The sequence below is a fragment of the Callorhinus ursinus genome, unplaced genomic scaffold (assembly GCF_003265705.2).
Source record: "Callorhinus ursinus isolate GAN/ISIS: 27379988/994484 unplaced genomic scaffold, GSC_fseal_2.0 scaffold51, whole genome shotgun sequence".
Lineage (NCBI taxonomy): Eukaryota > Metazoa > Chordata > Mammalia > Carnivora > Otariidae > Callorhinus > Callorhinus ursinus.
Window position 1 is genome coordinate 1,149,834 of NW_027397113.1, and position 16,076 is coordinate 1,165,909.

Genomic DNA, 16,076 nt, shown 5'->3' on the forward strand with positions numbered 1-16,076 from the left:
CTCCGAGGGGCAGGGAGGTATGGGGCCGGGGGGACGGCGCGCTGGGCCTCCGCTCTTACCTTGGGCTTCTTGTAGAAACCAGACAGGTACCACCGTAGCACCAGCTTGATGCGGCTGTAGGCGTCCCCCTCCAGAGCAGCCCTGGGACAGCATGGGAGAGTGACTCATTCCGGGCCGGGTCCCCGGCCACCCCCTTCCCTGTGCTCCTTCTATCCTGCCGTCCACCCGCTGTCACCTGGGCCCCTCCTGTCCTGCCCAGCCCCGGGGCCGTGGGGAGTCTCCCACCCTCCCACAGGGACCCGAATTCTCCACCTAACCAGAGGGCCTGGGCAGACAGGGCGTCGCTGGCTCAGGGCTGGCAGGGTGGCTCTGCCTTCAGGAAGGCGTCTGGGAGCTCCTCTGCACGGGCTCTTTCCAGCCTTTCCAGCCTTCGGGCTTCAGCTTGAGGGCACCGAGGCCAGGGCCCAGAACTCAGGACGCTAGAAGGTGCTGGGGGCTGCCCCACACTCACCTTTGATGGCGGGGGCCCTGACCTGACACACAGCTGCCCGCCCCCCCCATGAGCTGCTCCTCATCTTGGAGACTGGGCCCACTAGCAGGCTGAGCCAGCAAGGGACCATGGACGGAGCTCAGCCCGGGGCCCCAGGGCCCCTTCGGAAACATCCATGGCGGGGGCAAGGGGGCGGGCAGGGGCCGAGGGAGGCTGGGGTCTGTGGTGTGCACAGGTGCGTGGGGCACCCGCCGCTCGCTCACCTGGACAGCAGGTCGGCGTGGTAGTAGTAGTCAGAGAGTTTGTCGAGGAAGGAGCGGGGCTCTAGGACGAACGTGGGCAGCGCCACGCGGGACAGGTCCATGCCCGGCCGCAGCTGCCTCAGCAGGACCCACATGAGACTCTTGTTCTCTTCCGACACAGTCTCTACCTGGGACGCCTGGCCCAGCTGCTGGCAGAGAGGCTGCGGTCGGGCCCCAGCTGCGTGCCGCCCGGGGAGCCGCCAGGCGGGGTGGGACAGCGGCGGCTGGCTCTAGCTACCAGGAGGCGCCCTCCGCGGCCCGGCCCCCGCTGCCCGGCCGGCCAGTCCCGCCCTGTCTGACCCCTGCCCGCCCTCGGCAAGGGTCCCATGCCCGCCCGGAGGGGCCCGTGCGGGCCCAGGCCGGCTCCTGAGGAGGCCCGGAGCTGGATTCGGGCACAGGAGGCAGGGGGTGTCCGGGCTGCCCGTGCACCCCCCTCCTGCTCCCTAGGCCTCCTCCTTTTGCAGTGGCCCCTGGGCACCCACACCGTGGGCGCCCCTGCCTCACAGAGGGGACAGCTGACTTGCCCAAGCTCACAGAGCTGGCATGAGGCAGAGGTGGGATGTGAACTCAGGGCTGTCTGTGTTTGTGGCCCAACGGCAGCCACCCCCAGGGAGGAGCAGTATCCATCACCACCCTGCTGGGCCGCCTTCAACAAGTTGCTTTGCCTCTCTGTGCCTGCACGCCTGTCCTGAGGTCTCCTGCCGGGTCTCCCAAGGTTCCCCTGTGGAGCCGAGCCTTGTCTGTGCTCAGCCTCTGAAGGGCCCCTCGGGCTGCCCGCTCTCTGCCCCTTGCCCCTCACGGGCACCATTTCCCCCCATCACGGGCCCGTCCCTACTCCCAGCTGCCAGCCCCACGGTGCTGTCAGAGGTGAACTGGGACCCGTCCTTCCACCTCCCATGTGTCCTGAACCCCCAACCTGGCCCTTCTCCACGGCTACCTGGGACCAAGGCCTCTGGGGAACCGCTCCTCCCTAGCAGGCCCGGGGCTTCTACCTCCGCCCCTCGGCCTTCTGAAGGCCTCCCCTGGACCCCAGGGGTCCCCGCCTAACCCCCCCCCAGTGGCTTTCCCAACACCCTCAGCCGGGCCCTCATGGACCACCTGTGCTCCCCGGGTTGTGGCCACCCTGACCTGCTCCCCCAGTCCCCGGGGTGCTACAGGCTCCCCCCACCGCCCAAGGGGCCGGCCAGGCTCTGCAGCCTCTGTCTGCTTCAGGGAGGCCGGTGAGGTACAGGGGGACACCCAGCTCCTCAGGGGGGCGGGCTCTCACCTCCCCAAACTCCTCGTGGGCCTGCTCCACGTACGCGGTCCCCCTTGGCGCGGGGCCCTCCAGGGTCTCCGACCGGGCGCTCCCGCTCTCGTTGGTCTTCCCGCTGTGGTCCTGAATCTCGTTGTCCGACTCCTCGGCGTTCTCTCTCCCCGACTTGTCCGAGAAAGCGTCGTTCTCCAGGGAGGACCCGTTCAGCCTGGAGGGGCAGTTGGCGCCGTGGGTCCCCGGTCAGAGGCGCGGCCCGAGCGCCCCCGCCCCTGGGGAGTGAAGGAGGCCTGCCTCCTGATCTGAGGTTCGGGTGGCCAGACTCCACGGTGCTTGGCCCTCCCGCCCACACACAAGGAGACCACATATTAGTCCCAGAGACAGCCAGGGTCCTGGGGGTCCCCAGCAGGAAGGAGACCTGGGCTTCTGGGAGGGGCCAACCCTTGCCCACCACGGCCCTGCTCACGGGCACAGATCCTGGTCATGGGTGGTGGCCGAGGGGGGCAGCCCATAGAGTGAGGGGGGTGATGCGTCTGGCGAGGATCCGGGCTCCCCGTCACGGCCCTGCTTGCACGTGCTGAGTCGCAGGAGGCTGGAGCATCGCAGGGCCAGCTCCAGGGCGTCCAGCCAGCAGCGGCCTGCAGGGCGGCACGGGGTGAGCCCACTGCAAGCCCGGGGAGGCCCCCCTACGCCAGAGACACCCCTGTCCCTTCCCCATCCTCCTGGGGCACAGGCACTGCTGCCGTGTCGGTGTGCATGCAGGTGAGGGGGGGCGGGCAGAGGTGAGCAAGGACAAGGCCTTAGCCGGCAGGCCCGAGCCAGGAAGAGATGCGTGCCTGGAGGAAGATGCCCTTCAGAGGATGCTCACGGCACTCCCTCAAGGTCACACCTTAGCAAGACTCAGGGCCTCAATTCCGACCCGGACACCTGTAGCTTCTGTATGTGGAGTGGGGGAGGAGGGCCCTGCGTCACGAGAACCACCTGCCACGGGTCTCAGGGGGCACGGCGGGGGGGGGGGGGGCCCCGGGGGCCTGCCCCACCGGCCCGGGGGGGGGGGGGGGGGGGGGGGGGGGGGGTGCTCCGCGGGCCTGCAGCACAGACCCGGAGGGTGGGTGGCAGGCTGGGAAGGGGGCTGCAGCGTCGTGGAGGGAGGGCTGGCCAGGGCCTGAGAGCGGCAGCCCCAGAGGGTGGAGAGCGTGACCAGGAGGGCAGTGGGCGACCCCGAGGCAGAGCCGGCTGAACCCTCCCATCCCTGCTGCCTTCCCGGTGGAGGCTGCCAGGGGGTTCGACCAGCACCACCTCCTTGTCCCTGGGGGTGTTAGCAGCTTTGGGGACACGTGGCCACCAGGGTGCCCCCCGATGTCCCAGTGTGATTACTAATGGCGGCCCCTCCACTCAGAGGCGTTGCCCCATTAAGTGTTCTTCTGGGGAGCACGGCTGGGGCCTGGCACGGGGAGGCGAGTGTTTGCAGGGATGGTGGCCCTGGTTCTACAGGGTTTCACCGCAGGCCCAGCCTGGGCTGAATGTTCGTGGGGCAGAGGAGGGGGTGACAAGAGCAGGGCCTGCAGGGGCACGCCTCGTGGTTACCACGAAGGACTAGACACCCTGAATGCTCTGCATCCTTTGAAGCCCCCTCCTCATCCTCCAGGAAGCCCACCCTCATACCCACAGGGTCTGTGGGCCCTCCCTCCCTGCTCATGGCCCTCAGCCCATCAGGGACCCAGCTCATGGCTCAGCCCCATCGGCCTCGTCTGACAGCTGATTTTCTCTCCACGAGACTGCGGGCACCCCAGAGCACGGGCGGTCCCTCCTGGAGCGTGGATGTGGCGTCTGTCCACCAGGGGGTGGTGTGGCACCAGCAGGCAGGCCACCAGCCCCAGGCTCTGGGCGCCGAGGGCCTGGAAGCGGGCAGCCGCATTTACCCGAGGCAGCCACTGGAGGGCGCTCCAACAGCGTGCGCCGCACCTGGGGCACTTCGGATCCCCACCCAGGCCTGGCCCCCTCCTTGCTGGCAGGTGGCCGGGGCCCCGTTTTTGTCATATATTACATGTAGATGGTAACGGCCAAACCCACCGATTCAGGGGTGCCCGGCAAGCGCTTGGCACACAGTAGCTGTGATCTGCAGACTTTAAATCAGGTCATCAGGTTGTCCTGACAAGTGGGGAGCCGGGCGCTACTATTCATGGTTTACTTTGGGGAAACTGAGGCTCAGAGGCAGGCCTGCCTGGCCCGAGCCCAGACTTGTCCCGTGGCATCTGGCCATCTCCTTTCTTGGGGGGCAGTGGAAGGGACTGATAGTGGTCATGTGCACCGGTTTGTAAGTCGGCCAGGGCACCCACGTCGTGCGGGGTCACCAGGGAGACCCGCAGGGCAGGCGGGGACTCACCGTCCGACTCAGAGGCGGCCCTGAAGATCAGGTAGCTGCTGGGGAGGGGCTGCGTGATGGAGCCCACACTCTCGCCCTTGGGGCCCTGGGGAGACAGAGACCCGGCGTCACGTCGGAGGACACCCAGGTCACGCGGACTCACGCAAACCCCCACTGACACACACGTGGCTGCAGGCCCTCCAGGCACCTGGCAGCAAGAGAGGAGAGGGAGCTGGTGGCTCCGTCCACGGCTCTCTAGCTCTGGGACTCCCCGTTTTAGCCCGGCCGGAACCAGCACACGCACGTTCAAGATGCCCACTTAAATTCAAATCTCAAGAAAGAATACGGCTTTGTCCAGTAGGGGTATAGCCCATGCAATATTTGGGACATACTTATACTAAAAAGAACTATTCGGTGTGTGTCTGGAATCCTAATTTAACTGGACATTCTGGATTTCATCTGGTAACCTGACTCCCGTTGGTCCTGGGCCGGGCAGCTCCCGGTTAGGAGGCTGGGTCGGGGAGGTCCGGGCTGGGAGCAGCTGCTCACACGGCCCCGTCCCTCAGCCCCACTGAGGATCCACCTGGGGGGGCCAGGGACCATATCTGATCCCCAGCCCCCGAGAGACCTACCCCACGGCCCCCTGCAGCTGGGTGGTGGTGGGCCCACCCGGAGCCCCGAGTTTCGCCTCCTGGTCGCCCCCCAGTGCCTGCCTCCCACACGGTGTTCACAGGCCTCACTCCTCCCCCGGGGCCCGACCCGTACCTTCACGGCCCAGACGGACTGGTCCAGCGGGTGGAAGAGCTTGAAGCAGAAGCCGTCCTTCTTGGAGGGCCGCTCGATGAGCTCACAGCAGTGCAGCAGGACCGTGCCCACCCACTGGCCCACCTTGGGCGTCTTGTAGATGAGCAGTACCCCCGGCTTCAGCACGCACCACAGTTTGGTCCAGCTCTTCAGGGTTCCCCGGATCTGCGGGGAGGGGCGCCGCTGTCGGGGAGGCCGACACCCTAGGGGCACCTGGACAGTGTGGGGGCGGCGCTGGGTGGCGGGCAGAGTCCTCTTTTAGCTGGTACAAGGAGCACATAAATGACAGCGAATCCAGAGACATGCACTGAAGCCAGGAACGGATTGACTGGGGAGGCTCAAGGCTAGGGTCAAGGCCCTCCCGGGGTCCTGGGAGGAGCCAGCCACAGATGTGACTGTCGTCAGCTCTGCAAATCGTGAAACCTGTCATTTCTCTTCTCATTCCAAAGAAAAAAATTCACTCTTGTACCTCATTTCTCATCCGTAATTTTGTGGGGGGAGGAAAGGAGCCCACGGGGGCCCAGGGCCTCGGCAGATGACCAGGTGCTGATAGGCCTGTCCTGCTTGGGGTCTGAGGCAACCCCGGGATTCGGCAGCTTTCCCTCCACCACGGGGGGCGTGGAGACAAGTCCCCGGGGCTCAGTGAAGTCTGAACCCCAACCCGAGAAGCCAGAGTGCAGCCTCCCCCACTCCGTGCCCCAGCCCAGGGCTCCGTGCGCATCCCGGGACCCCATCTACGGGCCAGGGACCCCCACCTCAACTGGACAGAGGATCTCTGCAGATTTAAGGAGGTGAAGATGAGGCCACACTGAAGTGGGGTGACATGTGGACACAGACACACAGGGGCCACGCGAAGGCAGAGGGTGAAGGGGTGCGCCCAGGGAAGCCCGGGGCCCCCAGAAGCTGGAGGAGCAGGAAGTGTCCCCCCTTAGCCAGGGGCCCTGCCCACAGCTCGATGTCAGGCGCTGGCCTCCAGAACTGGGGGGACAGTGGGTCCCGAAGCCCCCAGTTCGTGGTCCTTGGTCAGAGCCCGCCGCAGGACACTGATACGGATCACAGTCCCAAAGACGCCAAACTGCCTCCTGACCGCGGAGGTGGCCAATCCGGGAAACACACCTGCCCGCCCCGCTTACCTTGAGGCTGTCAGCCATGATGACCACGCTGGGGTCCGTCAGGGCGCTGAACAGCTGCTTCGTGGCTCGCTTCTTCTCCTGCCGGTAGTTCTCTTTCTGTGCCTGGACCCCGGGCACCCAGCGGGCAGGTCAAGGGACAAGGCCCGGGCTGGCCCCTGCCCCGGCCCTTCCCACCCGCCATGCCCCCACGGTCCAGCCCGGGGTGGGGGGTGGTGAGGACAGGGGCCGGGAGAAGAGAGGAGAGGACGTGGGGGCGGGGGGGGGCCGGGAGGTGGCCAGGATGTGGCCTGCCCCCTCCCTTTGGCAAGCTGGGGCGTGGTGGACCTCACCGGCCCATTCCTCTGGCACATGACATACTTGTGTCCCCTTCCTGGGCCCATGCGCACCTTGAGAGCTTCCTTCTTGGTGACCTTGGCTGTTGGGGACATACATTCCTTGTCGGACCCATTGTACAGCCTGTATTCTGCCTGCAAGAGAGACTCAAGTGGGGGGCAGAAGGGCCTCAGTGTGCAGTCTGGGGCTGCAGAGGCCTGGGGGGCGGCCGGCGGGGCTTGAGATCTGAGAAGGGTGCTCCTGTCCCTCACCGCGCAACACCCTCTGTTCGGCTCTCCAGCAATGCCGGGGGTGGGGGGGTACAGGAATGGAGGACTCGGGGTAGCCAAGCACAGCATGTGGGCGGGAGCTCAGAAGTGCCCGGGAAGCGTCCACCCCAGCCCCAGCCATGTGCCCAGCCTCTGGGCGGGGGGCCACACTGCAGTGCGGACTCTCCTCCCTGGTGCCCTGGTTGCTGCTGAGTGCAGGTCCCATGCCCGGACGCTCTCCGGGGCCTGCCCATGGCTGCGGGGAGCCAGATGGACCGAGGAGAGGGCTGGACGCGCTCTGTGGACCGAACAGCAGCAATCAGGGGTCTGGGGCTGGAAGGGGCCGTGGTCCTTTAACAGATGGGGAAACCGAGGCCTGGGGGTGGTAAGGGTAGCTAGGAGAGGAAGCAGGACTAAGGGGCTAGAGACAGGGCAGAGCAAAGGATGGCCTGAATCCTGCCCTCCACCTGTTTCTGTTCAGCCTGTGAGCTCGGAATAGTTCTGCATTTTTAAGCGGTTGAAAAAAAAAGTCAAAAGAATAGTATTTTGTGAGACATGAAAATCGTTATGATTCGTGGCTCCCTTTTCTGTGGCGGCAGCGTGAGTACTTGAGACAGAGCCTGGGTGACCGCGAAGCCGCACAGACTTGCTCTCAGACTCGCCCTCGGTCCTTTCCAGAAAGAGTCGGCCCACGCGGCCCTGCTCTCTGGGCGGCGTGCCCGGGGGGTTATCGCCAGCGCCGCCCTGAGCCCCCAGGCAAGGGAGGAAGGCCCGGTAGCCTGAGCCCCGTGGCCTGCAGGAGGCACGGGCCCAGTCATTGTCCCATCTGACTGAATGGGGAACTGAGGCCCAGAGGGTGAGCAGCTCCCCGGGGCTGCGAGCCAGGAAGCGGCAGGGCTGGGATTCACATCGTCCGGCAGGCCGGTCGTCCCCACGGCGCCATGTGCCAGGCACGGCGTCGGGCACTGGGGGTGGAAAGGAGAGGCAGGCCACCCACGAGGCCCAGAGCTGCCACAGCCGGGGCTCACGCTCACCCTCCACAGCCCGCAGATGAGAAAAACTGTGGCTCAGAGAGGCTCAGAACCTGCCCGGGGTCACACAGCTCATGAGGCGCCGAGCTGGGACTGACCGCAGGAGGGATGCGGCTGTGGTGGGGACTCTGCTCTAGAAGCAGTCTTGGAGCTGAAGCAGAAGTGTAGGCCAGACGCTGTCCGGTGGCAGGTCTCTGGGGGCCGGGGCCGACCCACAAAGGTGCTCCCAGAGGTCCTCCTGGGGAGTGCCCCAGCCCCCCTCACACAGGCTGTGCCCCCAGCCTGGAATGCTCTTCCCTGTAGCGGGGAAGCCCCTGCTCCCCCCTCAGGCCCCACCCAGCCACTCCCTAGGGGGAAGACAGCCCCCCTGCCCTGCTGGCCTCGGACCTGAGGACGTTACACCTGCCCTTGGCCACCTAGCACCCTCTGTGATGACAGTCACGAGGACCAGGATGCTTGTCGTCTACAACGCCCGCCCAGGGCAGGGACATCCCAGCACACCCCAGGCACGGCAGCGGGGAGCCTGGTAAGCATCTTGCGTGAATGAATGAGTGAGTGAGCGAGTGAACCTGAGGCCCAGCTCCCCTCCAGGTGTGCTCAGGGCCTGGGAACCTGGGGGCCTGGAGGCAGGATGGAGCGTCTGTGCCCTGCATCCCTGTGGGCCTCAGTCCCGCAAGGCCACTCGGGCTCCGGTCACTGCAGCCCTGCCCGCCAGCTCTTCTGTCCTCAGGGGCACCCGGGGACCCTGGCCAGCCCTGGGTCCCTCGGCGCCCTCCTGCACGCTGCTGCACATCAAGACACAGCGGGATAACACAGCGCACTCACACTCGAGAAGCACGGCTCAGAGCCAGGACCCCCAGCGTCTGACCACAAACACACAACCTCTGAAAGTGACTTCCAGAAGCCGTTTAGGACGACCTACAAACAGGAGCTGCCTTTGCAATCACACACCTGACAAGGATCTGGTGTCTAGCATATATAAAGAGCTCTTACAACCCAACAATAAGGACAAACAACACAATTCAAAGATGGGCAGAGGACCTGAACAGACGTTTCTCCAAAGGAGTCCTATGATGGTCAAGAGGCACACGCACAGATCATCAGTCATTAGGGACACGCAAATCAGAACCACAGAGAGACACCACCGCATACCCACTGGGACCCACTACAACAGCGACTGAGGAAAGACCCAGAGAATCTAAGCGTGGTGCGGCTGTGAGAAAGGGGAGCCCTCCCTTGTTGCCGGTGGGGTCGTAAAATGGTGCAGACGCTGTTGGGGGGAGTCTGGCAGCTCCTCAAGAAGTTAAATACAAAATGCCTGTGAATTCCACGTGACCCCGGAGTGACCACCTGGCCCGCAATCCCGGGAACTCTTAGGGGCTCCAACACGGTCACCGGAGCTGAAGAATGAAGACAGCCCAGATGCCCACCAGCAGGTGAATGGACCAGCCAGGGGTGGGCCGTCCACCCCTGGGATATGACTCAGCCCTAAACAGGACCGGGGCACGGCTACATGCCACGACACGGGTGAATCTCAGAACACGTTGCACGATTCCATCGCCACGAAATGTGCAGAACTGGCAAGTCCACGGACACGGGAGGTGGCGTCAGGGCCACGGGGCTGGTAAGGGGGCGGGGAAGGCTCTGACGGGGTTTCGGGCTGGGGGACGGGAATGTTCTGGAACTAGACAAAGGTGGTAGTTGCACGGCACGGCAAACGCACTGAATGCCCTTGAACTGGGCACTTAAAAGGGCTGGTTTTAGAATATCTGAATTTCACTTCACAAAAAATACAGCACCTCTATTAGCTTGTGTCTTTCCCCAGGCTGGGTCTCTCAAAGCAGCCCCAAGTCGCCCTTAGGAATCTGGGGGTGTATGGAGCTTTCTCCCCCCGCCCCCGGGCTCTGACGTGTTGCAGGTTTAACTCGTTTTGTCTGGAGCGGTCTTCCCCCCCAGGACACTGCGCTCTCCTCACGCCCCCCCCCCCTGCGCCCACGGCCCTGCGCGCAGCTCAGGTGCCACTCAGACCTAATTACCGAATGGATGGGATCTGAAGTTCGAACCAAGTCACATGTTTGTGACGGTGTTTGTATGTTATATTGGGTTGTAGAAGGACACAACTATGTTTTTGGTGTTTTTATGCCAGAAGCCTGTATCTTGAAAAAATAAGTAAAATCCAAGTGCCAACTGACGGATGAATGGATCAACAAAATATGGTCCATCCAGGCAACGAATATTCCTCAGTCTTAAAAAAGGCAGGACACGCTGACACCTGCCACAGTGTGGATGGACCTGGGGCACGTGATGCTGAGTGAAATAAGCCAGTCATGAAAGGACAAATACTGCAGGATTCCCGACACGAGGTCCTTAGTCTCCAGATTCACAGGGAACAGAGAGTGGACGGTGGGCGCCGGGGCCGGGGGAGGGATGGGGGTCGGTGACTCATGAGACAGAATTTTGATTGGGGAGATAGAACGTTCTGGTCACGGATGGAGGACACAGCTGCACAACAGTGTGGTAATGTGCTTACTACCCCTGAGCTGTGCACTTAGAGACGGATAGGTCAGTAAATTTGAGGCATGTCCATTTTACTGCAATGAAAAAAGAAAAAAATAATAATTAAATAAAAATAAGTCAGTAAATAAATATGCTCTGGTTGCTCCTGCAGCAGTTGGCAGCCCTGGGGCCCAAGAAGGGAAAAAGGAAATGCAGGCTCCGGAGTGGGGGGTACCCACCAAAGGTTTGGTTTCTTTTCCGCCTGAGGCAGACACGGGACAGACCGTGAGAACCACCGCAAGCCCTCCTTTGATGGACGAGGGCATGAAGTCCCGGAAGAGTGAGGCAGTCGCTCGGGATCACACGGGGGGCGGCAGGTGGCTGGGCAGGGGGTGAACCTGAGGTCTGTCTGCGCTGCTCCCCAGCCCCATTGCCAGAACCCAGAGCCACCAACCTCCGTCAGTGTGTAGGGGCCACGGCTGCCCCGGCCTGAGACCCTCTGGGGCACAGAAGGGTGTGCCTAAAACCCTGCAGGCGGTGCCCGGGGCCTCGGCACCCTCCCGGGACCCAGGTTCTGCCTGGAGGGGCACAGCCGGGCCGGAGCCAAGAGGGGCTGGTCTGGGAAGCACGCAGGGGGTGGGGGTGGGGGTGTGTGTGTGCACTTCCAGAACTCAGCACCCCTCTGCAGAGGGGCGTACCTGGTGGAGGGAACAGCAAGGCAAAGGCAGAGGGAGGGAAGGCTCGACCCTCGGTGGTTTCCCTACAACAGAAGGACTCCAAGGCCTCCTCTTACAGTGTTTCCTGTCCCTAAATGCCACCGAGCAGCCCACAGTCCTTCTCCAGTCCCCAGCCTCCCTGGACTGTGTTATGCCAAGAAGGGGGCTCCAATAAACCAACTAACAAGCACTGTTTGTGACTCTGCCGTCCCAGCCTCCCCAGACGCGGGGTTCAGAGCTGCCCCTCCTGGCACGTGCGGGCTGGGGGTGGCAGGCTAGGCCCGGTGCCCCGTTCCTCCCCCCAAGCTACCTTCCACTGTCCCCTGGGCAGACTCCCTGTCCCTGAGTCCTCCCATGGCCAGGCTCTTACCGGTGGCCCCTTTGTGGCAGAGCCTGGCGTCGGGGGCCCTTCATCCCTCGGCAGCGATGGGCCATTGGGCTCCGTGTCCTTCCCTGCAAGAGAGGGGCCAGAGTGGGGACCAGGGCACGGCAGGAGGGCTGGTCCCTCCAGCTGGCCGCCCCGAGTGAGACACGGCCCTCCTGGGCAGGGCAGGACACCAGCTGAGAGATCTAACAACACCAGCCAGGGTCCCTACAGGGAGGGACCCAGGAGTGGAGGCCCAGCTCCCACGACCTGCAGGAGGAGCCCAGGCACCTGGAGGCGCTGGTGCAGCATGTCTTTTGGGGTCCCATAAGGCCAGGCACCCCGCTTTCAGAGGAAGACTGCAATGTCCAGGTTCTGAGGCACCTGGCGGGTTCAGGGTGCCCGGACCACGGCTAGCCTTCCCTCCCGCCCTGACCCTCTGGGAGCTGGGCTCTCGGAGGGAGGTAGCCGGACACGGTCCCTGTACCCCGACCTGGCAGGTGTCTGGATTCAGTCTGGGGGGAAACAGTCACCCTTCCCTAGCTCCATCTATTTTGAAGAGGGTTGCCAAAGCTCAGGTTTACGGGCAGGGGGACGAGGGCTGGGCTCAGAACTTAGAGCTTACTGCCGGGTCCCCACACTGGGAAAGGGGGGATCATCCTGGCGGGGCAGTGAGGACAGGTGCCCACAGAGCCAGCCCTGGCGGGGGCTCTGCACACCCACTCTCCACAGCCCTGGGAAGGGGCTGGGGGGCTGGGGGTGGAGCATCGTGCTCTGCAGAGAAGCCAGCCTGAGGAAATGATTCCGTCCTCGGGGACCCAGGTTCCCCTGGGGCAGGAAAGGCCCCGGAACGGCGGCCACTCCAGGGGCCACAGACTTCCTGCCCCAGCCGGGGAGGCCTCCTTGCTGCCTCCGCTTCTGCATCCACAAAGCTCCCTGTGCCCCGACACCCAACGCCCAGGCTTGGGGGTGAGCAGGCGGCTTTCTGCACTTCCCTCCAGGCCCCTGACTTGGGGACTTGTCCTGCAGCTGTCACCTCTGTGTGGGTGCCGCCTGCTGGCCTGGGAGGACCGGGGGCCTGTGGCAGTCAGAGGCGGGCACCGGTTCGTCTCCTCCGTCCATACCCCCTTCCTCACCCCTGCCCCCAGGACCTGACACCCCTCTCCTCCTGGAGCAGGTCCCTACCTGCTGGGTCCTGCACTGCATGGGCCAGCCGCCCTGGGGACCAAAGACCCCTGAGCCTGGCTGCCCCGAGACTGTCCTTTCCCTCCCCCTGCTCCTGAGAAGACGCGGCAGCAGAGACGGAGGTCGGATGTATTTCCCCAGGCGTCCCGTGCCCCTGGCCCATGTCACCTGACGAGGCGCATGCCACGTGGCCTGTTTCCATATCTGCTTGTGAGATTTTGGGTGGGAGGTCCCCAGAAGCCCCCCAAGTCCTGACAGTGTGTCGGTCTGAGGCTCTGCTGGAGTCTCCAGGTGCAGGACAGACACTGCAGCTGGGAAGGGCTCGGGCATCACTGTCCTCCCTCCCAAGGCAGGCAGCAGGCGAGGGGCAGGCGGGCTGGAGGAGGTGAGGTCTCCCAGGACACAGGAGGAAAAGCAGGCCGCTCTGGGGGCAGGAGTCACAGACACGCAGGGAGCGCTCAGCTTAGACTCTGCTGGGCGGCCAGTGAGGAATTAGGTGACGGCGCAGGGAGCACCTGGAACCGGGAAGGCACCAGCAGGTGCAGGGGACCCTGTGCCCTGTGGGCTCAGTGCTTTATCCACCAGAGGCATGAGAGCCCCCCACTCCCGGTCTGGACTGTTCCCTCTCAGAGCCTGGGACTCCTTTGCAGCTAGGAGGAGGTACTAATATCCCCATTTTACAGATGAGGAAACCGCCGAGCCCCGAGAGGTCCTGCCCCTGGCCCAGGGTCACCCAGCCAGCAGAACTGGGGCTGGGACTTAGGCTGCCTGCCCTGAGAGGCTAGGTTTGGGACTGCCCCACCACACTGCCTCTCCAACGACCAGCTGCCCCCAGAGCCCGGGCGAGGGAGCCCCCTGCTGACCTCCACGGCCAAAAGGCTGTCACCTGGCCCCACGGGTCCCAGGGCTTCAATGCCCTGCTAGCCCTTTGTTCATACTGCACAGCACCAGCACCTGGGCGGCGGTTAGCTGAGCAAGGCTGCCGCCCACCTACAGCCAGGATAGCCCAGAGAGGGGAATGGACCTGCCCGAGGTCACAGAGCCGGGGGGACCCAGGCCCCGGTGGCCGCCCCAGCCCATGCCGGCACTGACCTGGGCTGAGGGGGTAGAGCTCATTCTCTCCACCGAAGAGCAGGTTCCGGCTGAGTTTCCGGGGGTCGACTTTCTGGGGGGTGGAGGAAGGCGGACACAGTGAAAAGCGGCGGCGGAGAAAGGCCTCCTCCTTCATGGCCTGGGCGCTGGGAGGCTTCTGGAAGGAAGGAAGAGACGCGGTCACACCTACGTGGAGAGCAGGGGCGACCCTAGGGGCCGGCGGGCAGCTTCCCACCCACCCTGGCAAGAGGCACTTCACAGGTCGGGGGTCAGTGGCAGGGGTCACCCCGTCTTATAGTCAGGCCCTCACTTGGGACGTCTCAGAAACAGATGAGGAGGGCCTGGGGGGCCTGCGGACCAGCGGGGGTGTGGTCAGCGCAGGGAAGGCCGTGCCCGGGCTTCCTAGGGCCCTCGAGGGAGGACTGCACCCAAGCCCGGGTCGGAAGCTCGGCCCAGACCAGCCCTGCGCAAGTGTAGCCCCTCATGGGTGTGGCAGGCACCTCTCTCTGGAAACACCCCGCCCCCGGGCCCAGCACTAAATTGGCTCTGTCAACCCTGGCCATGGCCACGTGAACCTGAGACGTGCCACTGACCCATGCCGGGCCACCAGAACTTCCCTCCCTGGTGACAGCTCTAGGTGGGCAGACGGCCGCTGACGCACACGGGGGGGTGGTGGGGGTGGCCGAGAGCTGCCTAGAGAGAGTGGATGGTGCCCAGAGCACCAGGGGCAGCTGGCCTGGGACCAGACCCCGCTGCCCTGAGACCCTGCCCCCCACACCCCCTCGGTCTGTCCTCCCTCTGCTTCGGCTCCTCCTCGGGGGTCTCTGCTGCTAGCGCCCCAACAGCTTCACTCGGAGAGAGACACAGGTGTGCTTAAAGCCAGGTGTGCCCCGATTCACACTCTGCCCGAGCCCTGGGCACTCCTGAATGGGCTTCCTTCCTGCCCCAGGCCTAGCCCAAACAGCCCACCGCTCACGAGCAGGCCTGGGCCTCCTCCTGGATCCCTGCCCCCTCGCAGCCCGGTCCCCCCAGGCCTGGCGCAAGCAGGTGACCAGTGACATAAGTCCCCAGAGCCGTCAGCCCATGTTACAGATGAGGAAATCGAGGCTCGGGGAGCTGAAGGCCTTTCCCTGTGGTCAGAGCCTGGGGGTGGTGGCAGACAGGGACTCAGGCTCCTGGTCCCGTGCTCTGTCCACTCCCTAGGGCCCGCTCCGGAAAGGCCCACGGAGCCACCTCTCCTCCGGGTCTGGGGCTGTGGGCCGCCTCCCTGCGTGGGCCCATGGCTTCCGGCCAAGCCCAGGACAAAGGCCCCATTTCTTCCCAAGGCCCTGGGCCCTCCAGGGCGGGGCTGGGACACACAGAGCCTTTCTGGCTGTGACAGGGTGGGAGAGTGGGACTGGGCGGGGCTTTGGGGTGGGCAGGGGGGCCCCCCCGGGCCTTCATGGCAACCCCAGACCCTCCTCTGTGCCCCCTGCCTGGGGTCAGAGTGAGGGGCTCCCAGCCCCTCCAGCCCCTCCCTTCCTAACCTTGTCACCTGGCTAAGCTTGTTAGCTTTTACCGATGGGGAAACTGGTTTCAGAGAGGTTGGGATCCTGGCCCACGGTCATGCAGCTACTAAGTGGCAATGCCCGTGCTTGAGCCACCTGGGACTGACTGCAGAGCCTGGCTCCCAGCCGGCACTCCCACGGCCTCGGCTTGGTTTCCAGCAAACCCACTGCTAGGCCAGCCATGCTCGTCAGCGTCCGCGGCCGCCTGCAGCCCGCCAGGTGAGTCAGACATGAACTGGACCTGGAGGGGCCCCCAGGCGAGCGAGGAGGGCTGAAGGCACAGGCAGGCCGCCCTTACCTGGAGCCTCGCCTCTCCTAGGGGCTAAGTCTTGCCCACACTGCCTGAGATCGGCTCGGCTCCCCAGCTGGCCTGTCTGCGCCGGCTCCACCCAGGGCACAGTGGGGAGGGCCGCGAGGATCCTGGCTGCCTTCTCAGACCCTATCGCGTGCCTTCTCCCAGCACTGCTAGCGGCCATGGAACTCTGGTCTGTGAGCTCCACCATCCACGCATGTACCCCATCCTCCTTCCTTCCCTCCCTCCCCTCCACCCACCCATCCATCCATCCGTGCATCTACGTCTACACCACCCTCCCTCCTTCCCTTCCCACCATCCATCCGCCTACCTATCCCTCCCACTTAGCTATCTATCCATCTACCCAACGTCCCCATCATCCACTCAACTATTTATCCATCCGTTCACTTGCCCGTATACAATCCC

General features: G+C 64.4%; 1 protein-coding gene across 1 annotated transcript in view; it reads right to left on the bottom strand.

Moving 5' to 3' along the window:
• Positions 1–16,076, bottom strand: part of OSBPL5 (oxysterol binding protein like 5) — a 50,625-nt gene that overhangs the window by 8,934 nt on the left and 25,615 nt on the right. Inside the window, exons 2-11 of the mRNA XM_073883333.1 lie at positions 13,812–13,968; positions 11,541–11,623; positions 6,733–6,813; positions 6,347–6,448; positions 5,175–5,378; positions 4,431–4,515; positions 2,511–2,682; positions 2,060–2,255; positions 754–938; positions 60–141 (exon numbers count right to left, since the gene is read on the bottom strand). Of these exons, the coding sequence (XP_073739434.1) occupies positions 60–141; positions 754–938; positions 2,060–2,255; positions 2,511–2,682; positions 4,431–4,515; positions 5,175–5,378; positions 6,347–6,448; positions 6,733–6,813; positions 11,541–11,623; positions 13,812–13,947 (1,326 nt within the window). The 5' untranslated portion in view covers positions 13,948–13,968. The remainder of the gene's footprint in view (positions 1–59; positions 142–753; positions 939–2,059; positions 2,256–2,510; positions 2,683–4,430; positions 4,516–5,174; positions 5,379–6,346; positions 6,449–6,732; positions 6,814–11,540; positions 11,624–13,811; positions 13,969–16,076) is intronic.